This window comes from Myotis nattereri (assembly GCF_964212035.1).
Source record: "Myotis nattereri genome assembly, chromosome: 3".
Taxonomy (NCBI): Eukaryota; Metazoa; Chordata; class Mammalia; order Chiroptera; family Vespertilionidae; genus Myotis; species Myotis nattereri.
In genome coordinates this window covers 204,293,005-204,317,065 of record NC_138077.1, presented here as the reverse complement: position 1 = coordinate 204,317,065, position 24,061 = coordinate 204,293,005, and the positions used below count along the sequence as shown (strand labels likewise).

Genomic DNA, 24,061 nt, shown 5'->3' with positions numbered 1-24,061 from the left:
TGTCACTCTATCCACTGAGCCAAATAAGCTAGGGCGGCTTTGAGTATTCTTCAACTACTTGCAGCAAGGTTGTAAAAGTTTCAACCCAAAGTCTGGAAAAAGTAGTATAGTTCTTGAGAACTATATGTTTCAAGATGCAAGATTGTTAGCTCAGTTTTTACAATTCACATTTTATTAATGATGCCCCTATTAAAGATCAAATGTTTGATCTTTCCAACAGATCAAACATGTTTACTAAAAAGGCCCTACAAATCTCAAATTTAACATAATATTTGTGTGTCTGCTTTACATTCTAGTTGGTTGAACCTATCTTAAGAAAAAACTGAAATTTAGTTTAACCATCCGGTAAGCTTGTTAACATCAAAGTAATTAGCAACTCCTACATTAGGAACAGAGCCAGAGCTGGATGTGGCAGAATGTGCATTTTTTAGTACCTGGCATTTTTAGGAATTCATATGGTTTTGTTACAAAAAACTAGTGAAAATTTTCTTTCTTCCTAGGCGGGGCAGTACTTGTAAAGGAACCTATCCATTAGCTCCTGTGTAAAAAAAGGTTTTGCAATGCCTTATCGAATCCTGGGAAAAGTGGGAGCTAGAAGCTTCTACTCCTCAGGTTTGTTATCAAAGGGTAAGTCTGAGACTTCAGTGTGTGCTAGGGGGAAAAAAAATTCTGAGCCCAGCTGGTGTGGCTCAGTGGTTGAGCATTGACCTATATGAACCAGGAAGTCATGGTTAGATTCCCAGTCAGGGCACATGCCTAGGTTGAGGGCTCAATCCCCAGGGGGTGTGCAGGAGGCAGTGGGTCAATGATTCTCTCTCATCATTGATGTTTCTCTCTCCCTCCCCCTTCCTTTCTGAAATCAATAAAAATATTTTAAAGTCTGAACTATACAAAGAATATTAAAGAAATGTGGATAGGCAAAGCATAATATCCCATAGTTCTGAAGATAGTGTAGTTTAATTGTGTAGTCGAGTATGACTAAAGTCGCTGAAATGGGTAGAAAACGAACATTGGACATAGACAGGCCCAACTCCAAGTATTCTAGGCAGAATGCTGGATGCTTTATCTGATCTCCTTTTTTTTTTTTTTTAAATATATTTTATTGATTTTTTACAGAGAGGAAGGGAGAGAGATAGAGAGTTAGAAACATCGATGAGAGAGAAACATCGACCAGCTGCCTCCTGCACATCCCCCACTGGGGATATGCCCGCAACCCAGGTACATGCCCCCGACCGGAATCGAACCCGGGACCCTTCAGTCCGCAGGCCGACGCTCTATCCACTGAGCCAAACCGGTCTCGGCAGATCTCCTTTAATTAATTCTCACAACAACCCTATGAGGTGGACGGTGTTATCCTTATTTTATAGATGAAGAAACTGAGGTGTAAATAACCCAAGTAGGGTTACAGTAAAGCCCCTATTTTTCCAATTCCAATGCCCCAAAGTATATCCACTATAGTGAGAAATAATATTGTTTGGAAATCACTGTCTTCTGGAAAACAAGTGCCAGTCTCAGCTCTGATACTTGTTAAGTATATAACTCCTGTGCCATAGTTCCCTACCTGTTGAAAGGAAGCAGTACCGCCCGGCTGGTGTCACTCAGTAGTTAGGCCTCAACCTATGAACCAGGAAGTCACAGTTCGATTCCAGGTCAGGGCACATGCCTGGGTTGCGGACTCCATCCCCATTGTGGGGCGTGCAGTGCAGGAGACAGCCGATCAGTGATTCTCTCTCATCACTGATTTTTCTCTCTTTCTCTCCCTCCCTTCCTCTCTGAAATCAATAAAAATAAAAACAAAAAAAAGGAAGCAGTACTGTCACATATATCACACAGTTGGTATGAAGACTGAGTTAGATGGCAGCCTGCAATGCTTGGCAGATTAAGCTTACAATGTGTTGTAGCATTTATTATCTCATTTATAATGGGATGTAGGGAGAGTTTGTTTTTGCATTAAAGGAGGAAACAAAACCCTAAATGTTTTAAAAACAGTACTTGTTTTTAGTTAGCTTTTGGTGAAGAGCACTATAAATGGCGGTGGGAATGTTAAGTACTCCTAGGCAGTGGTTCTCTAACTTCACTGCGCCTAAGGATCACTTGAAGAGCTTGTTAAAGTGTTTCTTGGACTTCAGATTCTGATTTAGTAGATGGGAGTCCCTGAATTTGTCTTTCTAATAAGCTCACTGTTGATACTGTAACTTTAACTGTTCACTTCAAAGAGGCTAATTATTCCAATGTACTGTGTGGTTATATTGGGAACTGGAAATGATGAAAAGTACTGCCATCTTTTTGCTGAGAACTAATTAAAAAAACACCAACTTAGGCCCAGCAGGTGTGGTGTGGTTCAGTGGTTGAGCATTGACCTATGAATCAGGAAGTCAGGGTTCGATTCCCGGTCGGGGCATATGCTCGGTTGTGGGCTCAATCCCCAGTGTGGGGTGTGCAGGAGGCTTTCTTCAAATCACCAAGCGTCCCCCTACCCCAGGGCCTTTGCACTCCTATAGCCTTCTGTTGGAATGTATTGTCTTAACTATTTCTTTATATTTCTCAGTTTAAAATTCTCTTGCTGACTGGAACAGAGTGCGTGGAATCTCAGAGATAATCAACCAAAAGACCTTGTATGCAAAATGCATAACCCATGGACGCTGACAGTGGGGTGGAGAGGGCCTGGGATAGGGGTAGGGGGGCAGGCTGGAGGGGGGGCCATTGGGGAGAAAAGGGGACATTTATAATACTTTCCACAATAAAGAATTAAAAAAATAAAATTCTCTTGCTGAGGAAAGCATTTATTAATCTCCTACTTTCGTGTCCTCTCATAGCACTATCTTTTCAAAACAGGTGCCATATTTGTGCACCCAACACCTATTGTAATTACAAATATCTGAAAATAGAAATTGTTTGGTAAACTGTTAGGTAAATCAGGTTATTGTTACTATTCCAGAGGTCTCAACCCTGGGTCATATTAGGATCACCTAGAGAACGTAAAAAAAAAAAAAAAAAGTGTGTGTGTGTGTGTGTGGAGGGGTGGGGTGGGGGAGGAGAGGTGGGGAGCAGGCCTAATCCCATGTTTATGGAATAACTGGTCTGGGGTGGGGTCCAGGTTTGTATTTTTAAAAACTGTCAGGTGACTCTAACATGAGCAATGCTGAGCACTATTATTCTGTCCTAAAAAGCAGTTAAGGTAGAACAGCTATTTGAGCTCAGGCAAAGATAGTTTCCTAGGACTCTAGGCCAGAAGACATATATTTATGAACAAAACGTAAATATGTCAGAAGAGTCAGAAAGGAATCACAGGCAGCACAAGTTCAACTGCAGGTGGTTGGTTTGAAAATCTCTGAAAAGATGGATATTCTTACTTCTTTAAAAGTTTAATATCCCATTATCACCAAGACTGACTTCTTGGTTAAGCTTGGTAAGCAGTATTTAAAGTGATTCTGGATGTACTCATAGGGTTGGCACGAGCCAACTCTTCTTAGAGAGGACAGGAGGGTCCATATGAGTGAGATGGTCAAATGACCAGTAAGCAGTAGCACCAGCATTAGAACACAAATCTCCCAACCCCAGTCAAGACCTCTTTTCCACTACAGCATACTTCTTCCTGGATGAACTCTGATCACTCAGGTAATGATTTTTCCCCACTTGGCTTCTCCAATGGCCCATTTACCTCAAAGTACTACTTTAGCTGGTTTTGATATGCAGTACTCCCATGGTTAGTTAACTTCTGGTACCTTCGTAGACTCTATGTTAGCTACAGGAAAAAGAAAACAAATTGTACTAACGAGAGAGAGGGAATAGTTCCAATCTTTTCTTCTTGTTAAAAGGATGAACAAAAGCATGATTGGAACATCTTTAGGGTTGTGTTTTGGGTACCAGAGTTATAGTAAATGAAGCATAAACCTCTTGGCAGTGGGGCAAGGAGACACCTGATTGGTAGTGCTGCTCTTATATCTGTCAGGGGGTAAGCAGACATACAGTCCTTAGTTCATGATGTCTGTGTTTGTGGCCAGAGCTGATTCATGCTTGGGACACATTAAAAAAAAAAAAAAAAGCATATTTTCTAAAAGTCATAGTGTTCCTGTGACAGTGGATTACTCACCTGGCAAGATCTCACCTTCAGTTAAAAATCAGAGTTTAAAATGCTGGAAGACCAAGAAGCAGATGCTAGCAGCAGTGAGTTCACTTAGTGCTCAGATCTTGGTTTCTAAACAGAAAGGCTGATTCTAGGGCTAGGGCAGGGAAAATACAAGACATGCCTGTGGCATCTTGTAATATCACAAATGATATAAAATGAAAAGGATGCAGGAAAGCCAAAGGGACATTTGAGATAACTTGAAAGAGCTCCCGAAGCAAAAGCTAGAACAATCTGAGCAACAAAATAATGTGGTATTGAGTTATAACTCAAAGTATAAATAAACATGCAAGTCTGTGATGATATATATGTAAACTCTAATTTTATATACATATATATATATACACAGACATATATGACTGATAAGGAAACAGAAGAGACAAACCTTCCTTGCAAGAGAATTTCAAATAACTTACGTAGACTACCCTCTTATCTGTGGTTTCAGTTACCCACGGTCAACTGTGGTCCAAAAATATTAAATAGAAAATTCCAAAAGTAAACAGTTCATGTTTTAAATTGCATGCTGTTCTGAGTAGCGTGATAAATCTCACTGTCCCACTCCACCCACCAGGACGTGATTCATCCCTTTGTCCAGCATCCCCATGCTGTCCACGCTACCCGATCATCAGTCACTTCGTAGCTGTCTCTGTTATCAGATCGACTGCATGGTATTGCAGTGCTTGTGCTCAAGTAGCCCTTATTTTATTTAATAATGACCCCAAAGCTCAACAGTAGTGATGCTGGCAATTCAGATATATGCCAAAGAGAAACCTTTGTAAAGTGCTCCTTTAAGTGAAAAGGTGAACATTCTAGAAATAAAAAAAGAGAAAAACCTTATGCTGAGGTTGCTAAGATTTACAATAAGAACAAATCTGTGAAATTGTGCAGAGGGAAAAAGAAATTCATGATAGTTTTGCTGTTGCACCTCAAACTGCAAAAGTTATAGCCACAGTGCATGGTAAAAGCTCACATAAGATGCAAAAGGCATGACATTTGTGGGTGGAAAACATGAACAAAAAACGTGTTCTGATTGACAGCAACGTGTTGGATCAGAAAGCATTAAGTCTGTAAGACTTCAGCAAGGGATCTCCTGAAACAAGTGACCACATTTACATAACTTTTATTACACATATTGTTACAACTCTTCTACTTATCGTTATTGATGTTAATCTCTTACTGTGCCTAATTTATAAATTAAAGTTTATCACATGTATGTATGTATAGGAAAAAAATAGTATATATAGAGTTCAGTACTACCCTTGGTTTCAGGCACCCGTGGGGGATCTTGGAACATATCCCCAGATAATGGGATATTACTATACACTGTCCCACTCCAGGAAGGAAGTGGAGCTTAATTCTCCTCTACTCCTACCTTTCTAATAGAGTAAGAAAGAAGGGAAAGTAAATTTAGAATGGAGACCAGCTTAAGGTTAAACATCACCAATGACGTCATGTATGCACCATGGACTTCCTGATGTAATGAGATGGAAAGGGCTCTTATATGGTATTTCTTTTTTTTTTTTTAAATTGATTTTAGAGAGAGGAAGGGAGAGGGAAAGAGAGATAGAAACACTGATGAGAGAGAAACACTGATCGGCTGCCTCCTGCACACCCACTTCCTGGGGTTTGAGCCTGAAACCAGGCATGTGCCCTGATCGGAAAGCGAACTGGTGACCTCATGGTGCACGGGATGACATCCAACTGAGCTACACTGGCTAAGGCAATATAGGGTATTTCTACCCCAAAGCCATAATCCTACTTTAACCATGAGAAAACAAACCAAATTGAGAGACATTATACAAAGTACCTAATCAGGACTCCTCAAAACTGTCATGACAAACAAGAAAGATTAAAAAAAAAGTCCAAGACTAAGGACACTAAGGATACATGATGACTAAATGCATCATGGGATCCTGGATTGCATCTAGGACTAGAAAGAGGACATTTGTGAATCCCAAATAAAGCCTGGAGATAATAGCAATGTAGCAATGCTGATTTCTTAGTTTGGACAAATGTCCAATGGTAATATAAGATGCTAATAATAGGGGAAACTAGAAGAGGGGCATATGGAACGCCATACTTTTCTCTGAAAAATTTCTAAAAGTCTAAAATTATTTCAAAATGAAACACTTATTTAAAAACATTTGGCATATGATTCTCTTTAGCTTGTTTCTTTGATGTTTAAATCATTTCAGGATTTGGCAATACAATGTCTTTTTTTGGTAGTTCCAACACTAATAGATTATCATTTTCTCCTCTGGGGGGTACATGTGATACTTGAAGCCAGTACATAAGAATATTTCTCCCTAAACTACTGAAAGATATGGAGATCTACAACTCACGCTTCTTGAATAGGAAAGGTGATCTTTAAGACTAGTGAACTGGGACTAACCAGTGGTAGAGGTTCTGTCTCAAGGCATTTAAAAAAAAATTTTTCATTGGGCATTCTTTTTTTAAAAATTTTGTAAAATATATTTTATTGATTTTTTTACAGAGAGGAAGGGAGAGGGATAGAGAGTCAGAAACATCGATGAGAGAGAAACTTCGATCAGCTGCCTCCTGCACATTCCCCACTGGGGATGTGCCCACAGCCAAGGTACATGCCCTTGACCAGACTCGAACCCGGGACCCTTCAGTCCGCAGGCCGACACTCTATCCACTGAGCCAAACCGGCCAGGGCAAGGGCATTATATTCTTTACTGAGCAATTTTACTCTCATGACAAGTAGGCTGCCTCAAGCTACACAATAAATACTATGTCCAAAAGTGCCTCAATGAAAAGGTCATATACAACCTCAGACTCCAAGTCAAACGACATCTGAACTTTTCTAGGGTACACTCTAGTGGCCTAATTAACGCAGGGATTCTATTCCCAAGGAAGACTACTCAGGTAGCAATAAATGAGAGGTCAAAATGACCATACCCTATATACCAGTGCTAGAATGTCAGACACCCCAGGTCATATACATCAAGTCCACGAGGTGACAAAGAAAAAAACACACCAATTCTCAGGAACGTGTTCAGAATTAGTTGATGGTTGCAAACATATTGCCATTATATCAAAAGAAGTTACATTTGAAGAACAAAAATTAAAGACAGAAAATCAGGGTCTACCCCATCTTTCAGGTCCTTGATGTTGAGAATATGTGGGGTTTGATCATTTGCTAAATATTGGAGGTCAAAACAAAAAGCAATGCAATGTATGATTTCATTTACACAGATTCATGGAAACAAAAAGTGGATTAGTGGTTCCCAGGAGGCTGAGAAGTGGAGAATGACAACAGACTGCTCAAGGGTATGGGTTTTCTTTTTGGCATGATAAAAATGTTCTGAAATTAGATAGTGGTGATAGCTGCACAACGGTGAATATACTAAAATTCACTCTACAAGGATGAATTTTATGTGAGTTTTATCCCAATAAGAAAAAAGCAATGCAAACAAAGAGAAAATGCAAAATGTTCCACTCTACAAAATGGGGACTGCAGGAGCATGTAAGTGGCAATGGCATGGTCAAAATAGAAAACATGAATCCCTATACTTTTTTTTTTTTTTAAGAACAAAACTTGAATAATAAAAACACAGAATCTGGTCCAAAAGTCAAAGACTATTTTTTTCTACCTTAGAATTCTCTTGATTTGAATGGAGCCGTTTGAAACAAAAAATATGTATCAAAATCCCCAGAATGATAACCTGTTTGGAGAGATTTAATTGCTGCAAATAATCTAGAATACATTTTGAAATATAAACATAAAACAAAAAATGAAAGATGAAAGATCTATTGGAGTAACAAGGGACACACTCACTGGGACAGGATGCTGAGGTAGCGTGTGAACCTCTGGTTGTTTTCTGCATGAAGAATCTGAGCTTTGAACGCAGAGATGGTTTGTTCAGTTACATTCCCTGCACTTAGGACAGACTAGATGCTCAGTAAATATTTAATGAATAAACTAAGTTCATGATGCAGCTGCGAACTGGCTTACTGGTCTATGCAAGAATCTCAGATGAGTTTATTTTAAAAACTGGCATCATGTTCTTTTGCTAGAAAAGGAAAAACTCTCATGTAACTTACTGAATAGCTGTAAGTTAATTGGTTTGAATACAGGCATAAAGCAAAGCATCTGAATTAATGGACTAAACCTTAATTAATGAACCTGTTCTCAAAGTTCCAATGGGTGAAAGCTTTTGTGATAGCTTGAAGTACAGGCATGTCAATGCGGCCATGTCACCTATTACTTTAAGCCAAAACCACCCAAACCCTGTTTTCTACCCCAAAGCCATAACCCAAGATGACTGTGAAGAGGGTAAGAACCATGACACATTTTGCAGTACAGTTGATATTAACAGTTGATGTTAGTAGTTGATAATGTAATTCTAACATTCCATGTATGAAGCAAAAAGATAGCCAGCAGTAAGTTTGTAGTGTCATTACACTTCATGCAATAGCTGATATTTTAAACATTATTTCTGTTATTGTACTATAGGTATTTATTTCTGAATCTTTTTTCAACCCTGGGATTTTTTTTTCCTAAAAATATTATCTTTTCTCCTCCATTCCTTATGAATGTCTGCATCTAAAATACTGATGAAACCTGGTCAATGTGGCTCATGGCTGGGCATTGTGAATCAGGAGGTCAGTTTGATTCCCAGTGAGGGCACATGCCTGGGTTGTGGGATCGATCCTCAGTGTGGGGCATGCAGGAGGCAGCTGATCAATGATTCTCTCTCATCATTGATGTTTCTATCTCTTTCTCCCTCTCCCTTCCTCTCTGAAATCAATAAATATACTGATGACCAGGCAATTACTACCACCTGAAAGTGCTTCCTGGCCAGACCCCTGCAAACAAAAGCCACTGATTTCCAGGAGGCAGTCACCTCCCTGCTTTCCCCAAACTCCCTACCCTTCACCTCTTGCGAGTGCTGCCAACACCTAAAAACCTACATCACTTAAGAGATTCCTGGATTGGAACCCTGTGCACTTCGAACCTGGCAGCTGTTACTGCTCAGTATACCAGAGAACCAGGTTGCTTCTTCCAACTGAGGAATCCCAGGAAGAGCCCGCAGCCAGACCCCAAATGGCTTCTCAGGACCCATGTTTCATGACAGATGCTGCCACAAGACTTTTAGTGCTTGGTTCTTTGAGAACAGGTTTCTGTGACTGAGGAATGGGCTCTGTGGGCTCATGTAGTGGGAATCCTGTATTGTGTTCAACTATACTCTGAAGAAAATGTGTTATTGCTATGGAAAATTTTGTTCTTGTGCTTCACAAATCTTGCCAAGTCTCTTAATATGAATATTTCTTCAGAGATGAAAGCCAGAAGAACTCTTTGGTTATCCAGATACAAAATACAGAGACTGTTTATTTGGGAGCAGCCTGTCTTTCTTCATAAATACTTTTTGTAGAGTGATGGCCTATAAACAATGGAGATGGAAAACCATCTACACAGACTACAGCTTCATGAAAGAAGAAAATAAACAAAAAACAAACAAAAAGCACAGCACGCAATATCTGTAGGAGAAAGAGAAGCCCAAACCACAGTTGGGTTTTATACTCACCAGAATGGCTTGAGTGAAGATGAAGTTGGGGAACAATGTGATTTTCACACATGGTATTGGTTTGTTTTTAAAACCCATGCCCACTTTTTTAAAAGTGTAATTTAGCTTTGGTTTCTTTCGTTCTTTAGAAGACATCTCTGGAGGCAATTGATGATTTAAAAATCAGTAGTGGAAGTCTCAAAGTGACCCCGTGTTCCTAGTCCCAATTCATATAGTGGAACACGTAGTTACTAAAAAATTGCCCTTAGGTTTGCTCCCACCCAGAAGGCATTTCTAGTTGGTGTTGGAAAGAAACTTCCCTGGACTCCCAGAGGGGCTCTCCCACAGATGCCCTCCTTACCCAAATCACTTGCATTTCCCACCTGTAGACACACACTCTCTCAGTCCTCCCCCCCACCCCACCTCCTCTCCCAGGAGTGATCTGGATTAGACAACAAACAGCACTTCCCAGATGGGCACACATGCAGCAGCTGTCAAAAGGAGAAGTCAGTTTACTTTCTTTTAAACTTGCAATGTTTGCCTTTATTTTGTTCTTTATATTTTGAAAGTGAAAAGAAATAGTATTGAGTCAATTTCTTTTTGTTTTTTTTAAATATTTTTTTCTATGTATTTACAAGCCTTATAGTTGCTCTAAAGATTTCAAAAGTATTAAGAGTACTTTTCCAAGGGTAGCACTTTTTTTTTTTTTTTTAAACAATTCTTGGAGTTCTCTGGTCCACAGCATTTCCTTCTGTTCCAAGGTTATGTATGTTTCAATTACTATTGTGATTTTTTTTTTTTCTGAAGCAAGCTGAGAGGCAGGCAGAAAGATTTGATACCAAAAAATAAAATAAAATTAAAATTTAAAAAAAAAATCTTTCTTACCTTGTTCACCCCAAACCTTCTTAAATCTGGACTAACTACTCTGCATTAAAACAAACGTGAGGTGCGTCTGAAGGGGAGGGAAATTTATTTCTCTGCTTTTCTATTATACAAGTTGTTTACAGAAACTGCAAATTAAAAAATTACACTGGCATTTGCAGTCCTTAAAATAAATTAAAAGTACTCAACTTTTTTTTTTTTTTTGCTAAACAGATGTGTTTTTTAAAAGTATGAGTCCTCGTTTAAAAAGAAAAGATTATAACAGAAAATATTTTCTATAAATAATACATGTATTTTGGTTTTAGTGCTCCCGCCCTCAGGATGAAGTTTACTTTTTTCCAGTACCTTTTTCCTCCATGATCACCTTTTTTTCTCTTTCCCCTCTCCCACTCGTGCACACGTGGGGGTTTCTGCGAGAATTGGCCTTGCTGCACTGTGATTGGCGAAGACGTGAAACTTTTTAAAAAAATACTTAAATTGTTTCTTTTGTTTCTTTGTGTGTATTTGAAGTTTTAGTTATCCTCCGATTCCTCTTCCGCTTCCCGGAGCCACGTGAAGAATGCTGTGACAGATTTGAGGGCCACACCCTTCCCATTCTGCTCTGCGGGGTCCTTGCTGCTTTCCCATTTGTAGAAGGCATCCTCGGAGATTACCTCTTCGTCATACAGGCAGTCAAAAAACATCCGTAGCAAATCTGTAAGGAAGTGAAAATAAACCATCTGTTTTGGGGCACTGTAGTTGTGAAGGAAAGATTGTATTTCCAAGTAATGAATGAATGCACATTAATTCCCCAAGAAAAGAGCATTCATGACAATTCATTATACTCCCTCTTGATAGTGTAAATAGCAGAACAACTGTCTAAAGAATAGGAAAAGAAGATGTAAGCAGTCTAAATTATTTCTTATTCCTGTTTTGTTCAATTTGAACTATTTTCTGATAATGCTGAGCTGTTTTTTTTAATTAAATATATTTTTATTGATTTCAGAAAGGGAGAGGGAGAGAGAGACAGAAACATCAATGATGAGAGTGAATCACTGAGGGGCTGCCTCCTGCATGCCCCACATTAGGGATCGAGCCCACAACCCGGGGATGTGCCCCCGACCGGAATCAAACCCGGGACCCTTCAGTCCATAGGCCGACTCTATCCACTGAGCCAGACCAGCCAGGGCTGAGCTGTTTAATATTATGTAGTTGTCAACTTAAACACTTTAAAAATTAAATAGAAAATAATTTTTTTAGCCCTGGCTGGGTGGCTCAGTTGGTTGAAGCACTGTCCTGTGCACTGAAAGGTCGCTGGTTCAATTCCCGGTCAGGGCACATAACTAGTTTGAGGGCTCGATCCCACGTAGCGGTGGGTGTGAGAGGCAACTGATTGATGTTTCTCTCTCACATCAATGTTCTCTCTCTAATATAACCTTAGGTGAGGATTAACATAAAAAAATTTTTTCTTAATTTTATGCATCTCTATTATTTGAAATTTTACAATAACAATATATTATTTTTACAATATTTGGGAGGAAAAGGCAGGATGTACTTCCCCCCTTCTAATATTATTTTCAAAATAAAAAGTAATAATTTACATGAAAAACCTGGGTAAAAACTTTCTTATCTGTCAACTGTTTTCAATGCTCAGATAATCTGGTCAATATTAATTCTCTGTTTTGCTCTCACAATGGAAACCCAATTTATATTATTCAAAAAAGGGAGAAAGTTGGTAAGGATATAAAATCCAACAGTGGGTCTTTATATATTCTTGAAAAAAAATTCCTTCCTTGCAGGCATTTAAAATTCATTTAAGAGTTTGCAGCTCCGTGGAACCATAAAGGACACACTCAGGGGGCAGACTCAGTGAGCACCAAAGCCCCACTGAAGCAAGTCTTGTCCCAGAGGGGTGCTCCAGCACAGTTCTCTCACTGCAGACACAGCTGATTCTCACAGCCAATTGGCCTGGAGGTCAATTCCTCCCAGTGATAACTACAACAATCAAGGCTTAACTACAACAAGACTGTGCACAAAGACCACAAGGGGGTGCACCAAGAGTGTCCTCCTCAGGTAATTGGGGAGGCTGAACCACTGGGCCCTAGAGGACACTCAGCACAGAAAACCACTTTATCAACACAGGGAAGCATAAAAGATGCAGAGACAAAGAAAAAGGACACAAATGACAGAAATGGAGGAAAGCAAACTACTGGGTATAGAGTTCAAAACCACACTTTCAAGGTTTTTCAAGAATTTTCTAGAAACTGCCGATAAACTTAATGAGATCTACAAGAAATCTAATGTGACCCTCGAGGTTGTGATAAAGGACCAACTAGAAATTAAGCATACACTGACTGAAATAAAGAATATTATACAGACTCCCAACAGCAGACTAGAGGATTGCAAGAATCAAGTCAACAATTTGAAATACGAAGAAGCAAAAAACACCCAACCAGAAAAGCAAAATAAAAAAAGAATCCAAAAATACAAAGATAGTGTAAGGAGCCTCTGGGACAGCTTCAAGTGTACCAACATCCGAATTATAGGGGTGCCAGAAAAGGAGAGAGAGCAAGCCATTGAAAACCTATTTGAAGAAATAATGACAGAGAACTTCCCCTACCTGGTGAAAGAAATAAACTTACAAGTCCAGGAAGCACAGAGAACCCAAAACAAAGGAATCCAAAGAGGACCACACCAAGACACATCATAATTAAAATGCCAAGAGCAAAAGACAAAGAGAGAAGCTTAAAAGCAGCAAGAGAAAGAAAGTCAGTTACCTACAAGGGAGTACCGATACGGATGTCAGCTGATTTCTCAACAGAAACTTTGCAGGCCAGAAGGGAGTGGCAAGAAATATTCAAAGTGATGAATGCCAAGAACCTACAACCAAGATTACTTTATCCAGCAAAGCTATCATTAAGAATTGAAGGTCAGATAAAGAGCTTCACAGATAAGAAAAAGATAAAGGAGTTCATTACCACCAAACCAGTATTATATGAAATGCTGAAAGGTATCCTTTAAGAAGAGGAAGAAGAAGAAAAAGGTAAAGATACAAATTATGAACAACAAATACACATCTATCAACAAGTGAATCTGAAAATCAAGTGAATAATCTGATGAACAGAATGAACTGGTGATTATAATAGAATCAGGGGCATAGAAAGGGAGTGGACTGGCTATTCTTGGCGGGGAAAGGGGTGAGGGGGATGCGGGAAGAGACTGGACAACAATCGTGCACCTATGGATGAGGACAGTGGATGGGGAGTGAGGGAGGAGGGTGGGATGGGAACTGGGTGGAGGGGAGTTATTGGGGGGGGGGGGAGGAAGAGGAACAAATGTAATAATCTGAACAGTAAAGATTTAATTAATAAAAATTCATTTAAAGTTAGCTTGCTAATCATTCATATTAATGGAGGGATGCAATGGACTAAGCAATAATTGCTACTAAATATTAGGTTTAGAATGAGTTATATTAAAATTTTTCTTTAGATTTATTTTGGAATTTTATTAGTCCAACTAATATTGAAGTCACTTTTTTCTCTAAACCCCAGTTGGTCTATGGGGAAATGGAAGCAAGTGGCTGATTATGTTATTGGTAAGTCTAGAATTAAACATCTCTCTGGGGATTATTAAAGTTGATAATTTCATCTACTTATAACCATTTCTTGAAAAGTTAGTGTCCTCATCCTATAATAGGAAAAGGAAGCCATATGTTAAACAACCTTTCAAAGGTCTGGAGAGAGAAAACAAAGTGAGATTCATTCTCTTATTCACACTTAGACGTCTCTCCAGTTATACCCTGAGAATGATTTGTTTCAATCTTCTCCTTTATCTCCTAGAACAGTGATTTTCAATCTTTTTCATCTTATGGCGCACATAAAGTAATTACTAAAAATTCTGTAGTACACTCAAAAAAGTATTTTTTTGCTGATTTGACAAAAAAAAAAAGGTATAATTTTGATTCATTCACACCCGATGGCTATTGTTGTGTTGGCGGTTGTCATTTTTTAATTTGACAATCTAAGGGGAAAGAGGTCAGTGTCCCTGACTAAATAATCAGGAATTGAATATTGCACAAAATTCTTGCATTGCCCTGGCTGGTTGCTCAGTGGTTACAGCGCCGGCCCTCTCACCAAAGGGTCATGGGTTCGATTCCCAGTCAAGGGTAACTGGGTTGTAGGTTCGATCCCCAGCCCCAGTCAGGGCACCGTGCGGGAGGCAACCAATCGATCTCTCTCTCCCTTTCACTCTCTTTACCAATCAATGAAAAAAATATCCTTGGGTGAGGATTAACAGCAACAAAATTCTTTCGGCACACCAGTTGAAATCTCTGTCTTAGAGGGATTCATCAGCACTAGCAAAGAAGGAAAACTTTGCAAAAGCTATAACCCAAGGAAGTGCCAAAGATCTACTTTATCTCTAAAATAGCCACATAATATCTACTTTCACAAGTTTCAACTAAATTTTCAAGCTTTAATACAATTCAATTAACTTACCAATATCACCAAGTCTTAGCTGTCAGGTTACCTCATTTGTCTGATTAGCCAGAATTAATCATAACCCTTAACTGAAAACTAGTCTAAAATGCCTTAATGACTTTGCAGGAATCTGAGGATTCTGAAGCGTATCATTCTCTTTCATTATTAAGACCTATGTTGCCCTAGCCAGCTTGGCTCAGTGGAATGAAGGGTCCCAGGTTCAGTTCTGGTCAAGGGCACATGCCAGGTTGTGGGCTTGATCCCCAGTAGGGGGCGTACAGGAGGCAACCAATCAGTGATTCTCTCATCATTGATGTTTCTATTTCTCCCTCTCTCTTCCTCTCTGAATTCAATGAAAATATTTTAAAAAAAGACCCTTTTTAAAAAAAGTGAAATTTATATAAAACGCATGGTAATATGGAGATGTCCTAGACCTGCATCGTCTAATAGGGTAGCCACTAACCACAGTGGCTATTTACATTTATATAAAATTTAAGCCCTAGTCAGTTTGGCTCAGTGGATAGAGTGTCAGCCTGCGGACTGAAAGATCCAGGGTTCAATTCTGGTCAAGGGCACATGCACGGGTTGGGGGCTCGATCCCCAGACGCAGCCAGTCAATGATTCTCTCTCATCATTGATGTTTCTACCTCTCTCTCCCTTTCCCTCTCCCTTCCTCTCTGAAATCCATAAAAATATATTAAAAAAATTTTTTTTAAATTTAGTTACTTAGTCACAATAGCCACATTCAAGTGCTTAACCGACACGTGGCTCATGATTGCCACAATGAAAGAAACAGATATATTTCCATCATTGCAGAAAAATTTATTAGACCTCTCTAGAGTGAGGATTAAATATCTAATTTAAACTAGTTATTATTTTCTCACGAAAGTCAAGTACATAAAAAATGTAGGTTCATTAAAATTGTTGGTTATCTGAGTTTTGTTACCAGGAATTCCTCTATTATCCCTGTTCAAACCCATCATACCATCACTAAAATCTTGGCCTGGATAAAACTCAACCACTGGTTGGGTTAATTGTAGCAAGACATAAACTTACTGGCAGGTTGATCAAGTTTGACTATTGATGCTTGTAGTGCATAAAGTGCTTGCAGTTCCTTCTCTGTATCCGAGTCTAGGTACTTGAGTAAGATCGGCACTCTTTGCTTGATAACAGCAGTGTCCACTCGGAAGGTGGAACAGTCAGCTAGAGGTGATAGAAGAACTAAACATTACATTTAAGGAATTAACACACAGCCATTTCAATTCCTGAGTCGTTAAGACACATGTGACTCTATAAGAAAAGAGGAAGCAAGGAGGTCCAAGGCAAATATTTTGAAATTCAAAATGTTCTGAAATTCTTAATGGGACATTCTTTCCAAAATAATAAAAGAACATAGAGGGGTGATGTATTCTGAGTGCTGGGTTCCCTCAACAGTTGTGTACCCAATTCTTTCTTTAATCACAATGAAACAGGTACAGTGGTTTTATGACTTTGCAAACTAGAAACATTAGAAAGGAAATTAGAATGACAGTTCATGTAAATCTTTTCAGAAGTGTAAAATAATTAGAACCACTTTATTATTAATTATAGGAGGAGGACTAACTGTGACAGTGGCAGACAACATATCTGACCTGGGCCTTTTGGGGGAAGGCACAATACAAGGGCTGAGGATGAGGAACGCATCCCCAGAACCAAGAAGCATAGGTTTTATTTCCTCTGTGAGTTGGCACAAGGACACAATATTGGTTTTAAAAGCACCTTATATATTTTCCAACTGATTTTATAGTGCCAAAGTCTTATTTCCATAGATAATGGAAATTATTTAAAAATTTTTAATCAAGACTTTCTATTTAGCTTGTTGTTTATTCGTTAAACTAACATTGAAAAAACATTAATTGACAGGAAATCTTAAATTAGAATCCTGAAGCTATCTTCCAAAATGATAAAGAGAAACCTAAAATTCTGAAAAACTTTGGAGTTGAAGTTTGTTTTCCTATTTCAGTGATAGAAATGTGGATTTCTACCTAAGGCTAACAGGATGATCTTGTTAAATACTGTTAAATATTACAGGCAGCTTGGAGTATTTAGGGTTTCTACCAATCCTAATCCTATCCATCTATGAAATTCATCAACATTCAATGAAATTGGCTTATATAAAGTAAACATAAAGCAGAAGCAGCAACTGGTATTTCTTTCCTCATATATGAATTTATATAAAATGGCTTTTCTGTTGAGATTAGTCCTTGGTTGATGTTAGTAGGTTAAGAATATTCAACCTGGCATAGCCGGTGTGCCTTAGTGGCTGAGCACTGACATATGAACTAGGTGAGGGTTCGATTCCTGGTCAGGGCACACACCTGGGTTGCAGGCTTGATCCACAGTGGGGGCGTGCAGAAGGCAGCCAATCAATGATTCTCATCACTCATCACTGATGTCTCTCTCTCTCCCTCTCTCTCCCTCTCTCTCTCTCTCTCCCCCTCTCCCTTCCTCTCTGAAATCAATAAAAATATATATATTAAAAAAAAAAGAATATTCAACCTGTTCATTTTAACTCTTGAAAGGAAGGAGGAGGCTTTGAGTGTTGGAAATGAAAAGTAAATTCATAAATTTGAGTGTGAATTAGAAAAGCCACATGCAACACAGTATAAAACAACCGAAGGCATGCAGTAAGCTGTTCATATCTGGGATCTTTGCAGGCAGGCAGCTAGTTGCCCCCTGCTTGAGACAGCCAGGCACTGTAGACAGAAAGGTATGCATCTGCACAGAAACTGAGCTATATAGGACAAGTGTTAAAGACAGTATAAACTCAGGCCCAAATCACCAGTATTTGACATAGTGGGGATTTCAGACGTTAAACTTTGCCGTTAGAAATGTTACTTACCTATTATAATAGCTGCTTTACAAACGGCTGTCATTAAAGCTCTAAGGAATGTAGGTGAACTCATCTGGCTTTCATCTAGATTAGCCTGATATCAAAAGTAAATGGAACAGTTTAAAGGTACCCTCACACACCAGAGAAATTATTTCCCCTAAACTAGGTCCCATCTGGCACTAAGGGCAGATGGGGTCACATTCAATCTTCTTGCAAAAATTAATCTTCTGACTCACTGGAAAATACTTAGGCTACTGCCAGTTCTGTCTGAAAATGTTCTGAGTAGCAGTGTTTAGTTTTCAGGGGTGTCACTGCCTACCTCTGCTCATTCCATCATACAGTGTTGTGTACTATATACGTTTGGAAGTGCAATGATTTAAAAACATTTTTCTTCCTCAAAATATAACCCATATTAAGATGATTTACCCAAAACTATAAATTTGAAAGAACTATACCACCAGCACATTGTAAAAGACTGCTTTTTTCAGTAGTGTGCAACTCTTTCTAGGTGTGCTAACACTGCTTTTTACCTTAATTTTAATGTTGAATTAGAGATAAATCTCAAGTATTGCCTGAAACAGATTCTTCAGGTGGTGGTGACAAAATTGTTACTCTTTTCTAAGGATGCCAAAAAAATGTATTTTGAAATATGCTAAGTAAATGGGCCCTCAATTTGTTGCTTAGTTTATTTCTCTTAAGATCTTATTTTTCTTAATATCTTCTTGCTATAAAACACTGTCCTAAACCAGAGGAGCAGCGAAAGAAAATGACAGGTATTTTCTCCTAGGCAGGTATTTTCTTTCTTTCTTTCTTTTTTTTTTTTTAGAAAAGCAAGAAAGAATTTGACCACAACAAAATATACTTAGGGCAGTGAAACAAGGGAGGGCATAGAAAAAGCAACAGGAGGGTCGAGGCTGGGCTGCGTGGCTCACTGGGAAGCCAGAGAAAAAGGGGAAAAGAGGGTCCTGGAGACAAGTTCAGGAGGTTTGCCTGGACTGAGCTGCTGCTGCCCATTGCTTCCCTGGTTACAAGTCTCATGGGGTCCCTTAGAGTTGAGAGGATACGTGCCTGTCGGATGAAGGACAGAGGGAAGGGAATGGCATGGACGTGTTCCCTGGAGCCCAGTATAGTATTTTCCCCTGAAAGGGTCAGGCTAAAAATGATTGGCCAGGAAAAATTAAAGCTGTCATTATAAGACTATGAATTTTATAAAAATAGAAAAACAGCCTTACTGTTTAAAATTCAAATACATGTAAGAATAAAAATAAACTTCACTGAAGTTAAAAACTCCCATGAAGGGAAAGGGTGATATGTGAATTAAGGAGAGCCCTCAGGAATCTTTCTGGCAGAGCTTCCAGGGAAGGTGACACAGTCATTATACCTCTACCCAGTCAAAGATCTGCTCATCATTTGCTTTCTCCTCAATAATAAGCTTCTCAAGTCGATTATAGAGCTCTTCAGCAGAGAGTTCTTTCTTTGAAAGTGCTTCGGAGGAACAGGAACTGTCAGATTCTATAAAGTCCAACTTCTGAAACACAAAATGTTAAACACATTGATATAATTCAGTGTTATTATCATCCTGAGAGGAAACAAAGTCATGGGTGTATCTTCTATTTTACACGGGATCAAAATGATCCGCACTATCCTTCTGAATATTTCTCCAATTTTTTCTACTGTGTATTTTTGATTCTACTTATAAACAAGCAAACAAACAAAACCCCTAGAACAATCTCTCTGCGTACGCTTACCTTCCAATCATTATGGGTTTGTCTTGCTCTTAGCATAGCCCATAGGGCCGTAGGGCTTCATTAAGTTTTTAAAATTCATTTTTCTTTCTGCTCCTCAAACGCAGCAATTTCTTCTTATAAAGCATTTTCATATGTTTAGTGAGTTAATTTTCCAATATATGTTATAATTTTAAAAATTTAAACTATAGTAACATATATTGATACAGGGACTTTTTAATTTATAAAATTCAATGATATTCAGTTTCATAGAACAATACCAGAAACTTCATTAGTAAAACAATTAATAAAATAATGTATCTTTTGCAAAAATTAAGGATGAATTTTCATGGGAGTAGATTAGTCTAAATCAGTGTCTCCTGACTGAGCAATTTCAATTGCCCTATTTTCAAGTTCGCTGAGTTTTTCTTCTGCCTGCTCAAATCTGTTGTTGAACCCCTTTACAGTAATGTGTTGCTTAACAACAGGGATACATTCTGAGAAATGCGTCATTAGGCAATTTCACTATGCAATCACAGAATGCCCTTACACAAACCTAGATGGTATAGTCTACTACACACCTAGACTATATGGTAAAGCCAACTGCTTCTAGGCTACCAAGTTGTACAGCATGCTACTGTACGATAGGCAATTGTAACTCAGTGGTAGGTATTTTTGTATCTAAGTATATATAAATATAGAAAAGGTATAATACAGTTGTCATTGAATAATATAGGTTTGAATTGCATAGATCCACTTATATGTACTTATTATGAATGGAGCTTGCGGGGCCAAAAGTTGCTCTGGGTGAGTCAATGAGTGAATTTGAAGGTCTACAACTTACTGTACATTACTGTAAACTTTATAAACATTCTATACTTAGACTACACTAAACTTACAAAAATATCTTTCTTTCTTCAATAATAAATAAACCTTAGCTTACTGTAACATTTTTACTTCGTAAACATTAATTTTTAAAAACTTTTTTGCCCTGACCAGGTGGCTCAGTTGGTTAGAGCATCATCCCATACTCCAAAAGGTTGTGGATTCGCTTCCTGATTGGGGCACACACGAAGGCCACTGATCAATGTTTATCTCTCACACTGATGTTTCTCTCTCTCACCTCTATCCTCTCTCTCTAGAGACCAATAAAAACATATCCTCAGGTGAGCATTAAAAAACAAACAAACTAGCCATTTTGACTCTGTTATATTAACACTTAGCTTAAAATACAAACATATTGTATAGCTGTACAAAAGTATTTTCTTTATATCATTATCTGTTAATCTTTTTCTACTTTTAACATTTTTTTCTTTTCTTGTTAAAACCTAAAACACAAACATATCAGTCCAGGCCTACACTGGGTCAGGATTATCAATATCACTGTTTTCCACCCTCACATTTTGTCCCACTGGAAGGTCTCCAAGGGCAAGAAGAGGAATGGATGGAGCTGTCATCAGCTACGACAGCAATGCCTTCTTCTGGAATATCTCCTGAAGGAGCTGACTGAGGCTCTCCTTGAGGAGGTGTCACTCTTTAGAAATGTCTGTGGTGGTTTGCTTGGTTTCTTTATTATTATTTTTTAATATATATTTTTTAGTGATTTCAGAGAGAAAGGGGAAGGGAGAGAAAGAAACATGATGAGAGAATCATTGATTGGCTGCCTCCTGCATGCCCCACACTGGGGATTGAGCCCACAACCTGGGCGTGTGCCCTTGACCGGAATCAAACCTGGGACCAGTCAACGCTCTATCCACTGAGCAAAACCGGCTAGGGCTCTTTTTTTAAAATTTATTATAGATTTGTTTGTAAGCAGATAATGCACCATGCACATTCCTCTTTATTCAATGTAAACCTTTTAGTATTGGGGTCCATGTTGTCAAACTTTTCAAGGAGCTTGTTGAGGTCTGCAAATGCTTCTGCTAAAGCCTTCATGGTGAACTTTCTTGGAGGTTCTTTTTTTTCTTCTGCAGTTTCCTTTCTCTTGCCTCTTCTTCAGCTATGTGTTCCTATTCTAGTACCAACAACTCCTCATTAGTTAATTCTTCGGGAGCCACTCTAGGAGTGCTTCAATGTCATCAACTACACCCAGGTTAAAGCTGCTTGTCATCTCAGTCACAAACTTGTTGATTTTTGCAACGTTTTCCCTTTAATGACTGCTGCAGTGTCACTAGTTGACCAGAATTTTTCAGCTCCATTATAATCATACTAGAGGCCTGGTGCACAAAAATTTGTGCACTCGGGGGAAGGGGGGTCCCTCAGACCGGCCTGTGCCCTCTCGCAGTCTGGGACCCCTCGGGAGATAACGACCTGCTGGCTTAGGCCTGCTCCCGGGTGGCAGAGGGCAGGCCCAATCCCTAGGTGCAGCCCATGGTCGGGCTCAGAGCAGGGCCGATTGGGGAGTTGGGGCGCCTTCCCCTGTCATGCACAGAGCAGGGCGGATTGGGAGGTTGCGATGCCACCCTCAGTCACGCTCAGGGTAGGGCCAATTGGGGGGTTGGGGCACCGCCCCGTCACACTCAAGGCAGGGTCGATGGGGAGGTTGCGGTGCCACCCCCTGTCACGCACAGAGCAGGGCCCATCAGGGGGGTTGGGGCTCCATACCCTGTCATGAACAGAGCAGGGTCAATCAGGGGTTGGGGAGCTCCCCCCTGTCATGCACAGAGCAGGGCCGATAGGGGAGTTGGGGCACCGCCTCCTGTCACACTCAGGGCAGGGCGGATCAGGGGGTTGGGGCACCGCCCTCTATCACCCACAGAGCAGGGCCGATCAGGTGGTTGGGGCGCCGCCACTCTCATACTCAGGGCAGGGCCAATGGGGAGGTTATGGCTCTACCCCGTCACACACAGAGCAGGGCCCGTGGGGGGCGGGGGGGTTGGGGCCCAGCCCCCTGTCATACACAGAGCCGCAGGGTGATCAGGGGGTTTGGGCGCTGCCCCTGTCACGCTGATCCCGGTGCCGGGAGGCCTTGCGGCTCTGCTGATCCCGGTGCTGGGAGGTATATTACCCTTTTACTATATAGAATAGAGGCCTGGTGCATGGGTGGGGGCCAGCTGGTTTGCCCTGAAGGGTGTCCTGGATCAGGGTGGGGGTCCCCACTGGGGTGCCTGGCCAGCCTGGATGAGGGGATGATGGCTGTTTACAGCTGGTCACACACCCTTCAGGGTGGGGGTCTCCACTGGGGTGCCTGGCCAGTCTGGCTGAGGGGCTGAGGGCTGTTTTCAGGCTGGGACTGAAGCTCCCAACCGCTCCTTTTTTTCTTTTCTTTTTTTTTTTTATTCTGGGCCAGCTTTAGCTCTGAGGCCTCGGCTGCTAAAAACAGGTTTCTGGCCTTTGTTTACTGTCTGTATTTGATACAATGTTGCGGTCCAGCTGGCTGAAGCTCCGCTGAGTAAAGCAGGTTTCTGGTTTTTTTTTTAGCTTCTTTATTCGCAACAGAGTTGCTTAGAGTTGCAGCTGAGAGGCCGGCAAGTCAGGCGGGGAACGCTGGAGTTCTCCGTCACTGAAGCAAGCAAGCCTCCCTGTTTGCATCAGCTGCCTGGCTGCCGGCAGACATCTTGGCTGCCAGTTAATTTGGATATCTCGGCCCTACTCTTTGAGGGACAGGGGGATTAGCCAATGGGAAGGGTAGCAGTCGTACGCCAATTACCATGTTTCTCTTTTATTAGTGTATACTAGAGGCCCAGTGCACGAAATTCATGCACAGATGGGGTCCCTAGGCCTGGCCAGCGATCAGGGCCTATCGGGGCCGTCTCGCCCAGTCCTGATCAGGGCTGGGCAGCTGTCGGCCGGAGCCTGCTAGACAGGGGAAGGGACTGCAGAAGGTTGGCTGTGGAAGTGCACTGACCCCCAGGGGGCAGGTCCTGCATTGAGTGTCTGCTCCCTGGTGGTCAGTGTGTGTCATAGCAACTGGTCGACTGGTTAACAGTCGCTTATACTTTTATATATATAGACTAGAGGCCTGGTGCATGAAATTTGTGCCCAGCCTGCACCCTCTCCAATCTGGGAACCCCCGATGTCCGACTGCCTCTCACAATCCAGGACTACCAGCTCCTAACCGCTCGCCTGCCTGATTGCCCCTAACTGCTCCTTTACCTGCCTGATCACCCCTAACTGCTCCCCTGCTGGCCTGATCACCCCTAAACGCCTCTGCCTTGCCCTGCACCTGGGACCCAGGATTCCCTCCTCTGGCCAGTCGCAGGCACCCAGGACCCGGGCTTCCCACCCTCTGGCCGGCCGCAAGGGACTGTGGGCAGGTGGCTTCACCTGGGCCGCAGCCGCAGGTGCCCAGTACCACGGTGTGGGCGGCTTGTCCCTCTCCCAGGCCGCAGGCGCAGGCGCCCGGGACCGCGGGGTGGGCTGCAGCCTGGCTGGTCCCCATTCCTCTCTCCCCAGTGTTGAGTGTCTGAGCAGTTCTAGCGTAAGGGTCTGAGGGCGTGATGGCCATTTGCATGTTAGCTCTTTATTAT

At 40.7% G+C, this 24,061-nt stretch overlaps 1 protein-coding gene across 3 annotated transcripts in view; it reads right to left on the bottom strand.

Moving 5' to 3' along the window:
* Positions 1–10,181: 10,181 nt before the first annotated feature.
* Positions 10,182–24,061, bottom strand: part of EIF4G3 (eukaryotic translation initiation factor 4 gamma 3) — a 284,695-nt gene continuing 270,815 nt past the window's right edge. For all 3 annotated transcript variants that reach the window (XM_081086926.1, XM_081086927.1, XM_081086925.1), the window contains 4 exons: positions 19,250–19,396; positions 17,878–17,962; positions 16,053–16,199; positions 10,182–11,233 (listed from right to left, as the gene is read on the bottom strand). In XM_081086926.1, coding sequence (XP_080943052.1) covers positions 11,052–11,233; positions 16,053–16,199; positions 17,878–17,962; positions 19,250–19,396 — 561 coding nt within the window. In that variant the 3' untranslated portion in view covers positions 10,182–11,051. The remainder of the gene's footprint in view (positions 11,234–16,052; positions 16,200–17,877; positions 17,963–19,249; positions 19,397–24,061) is intronic.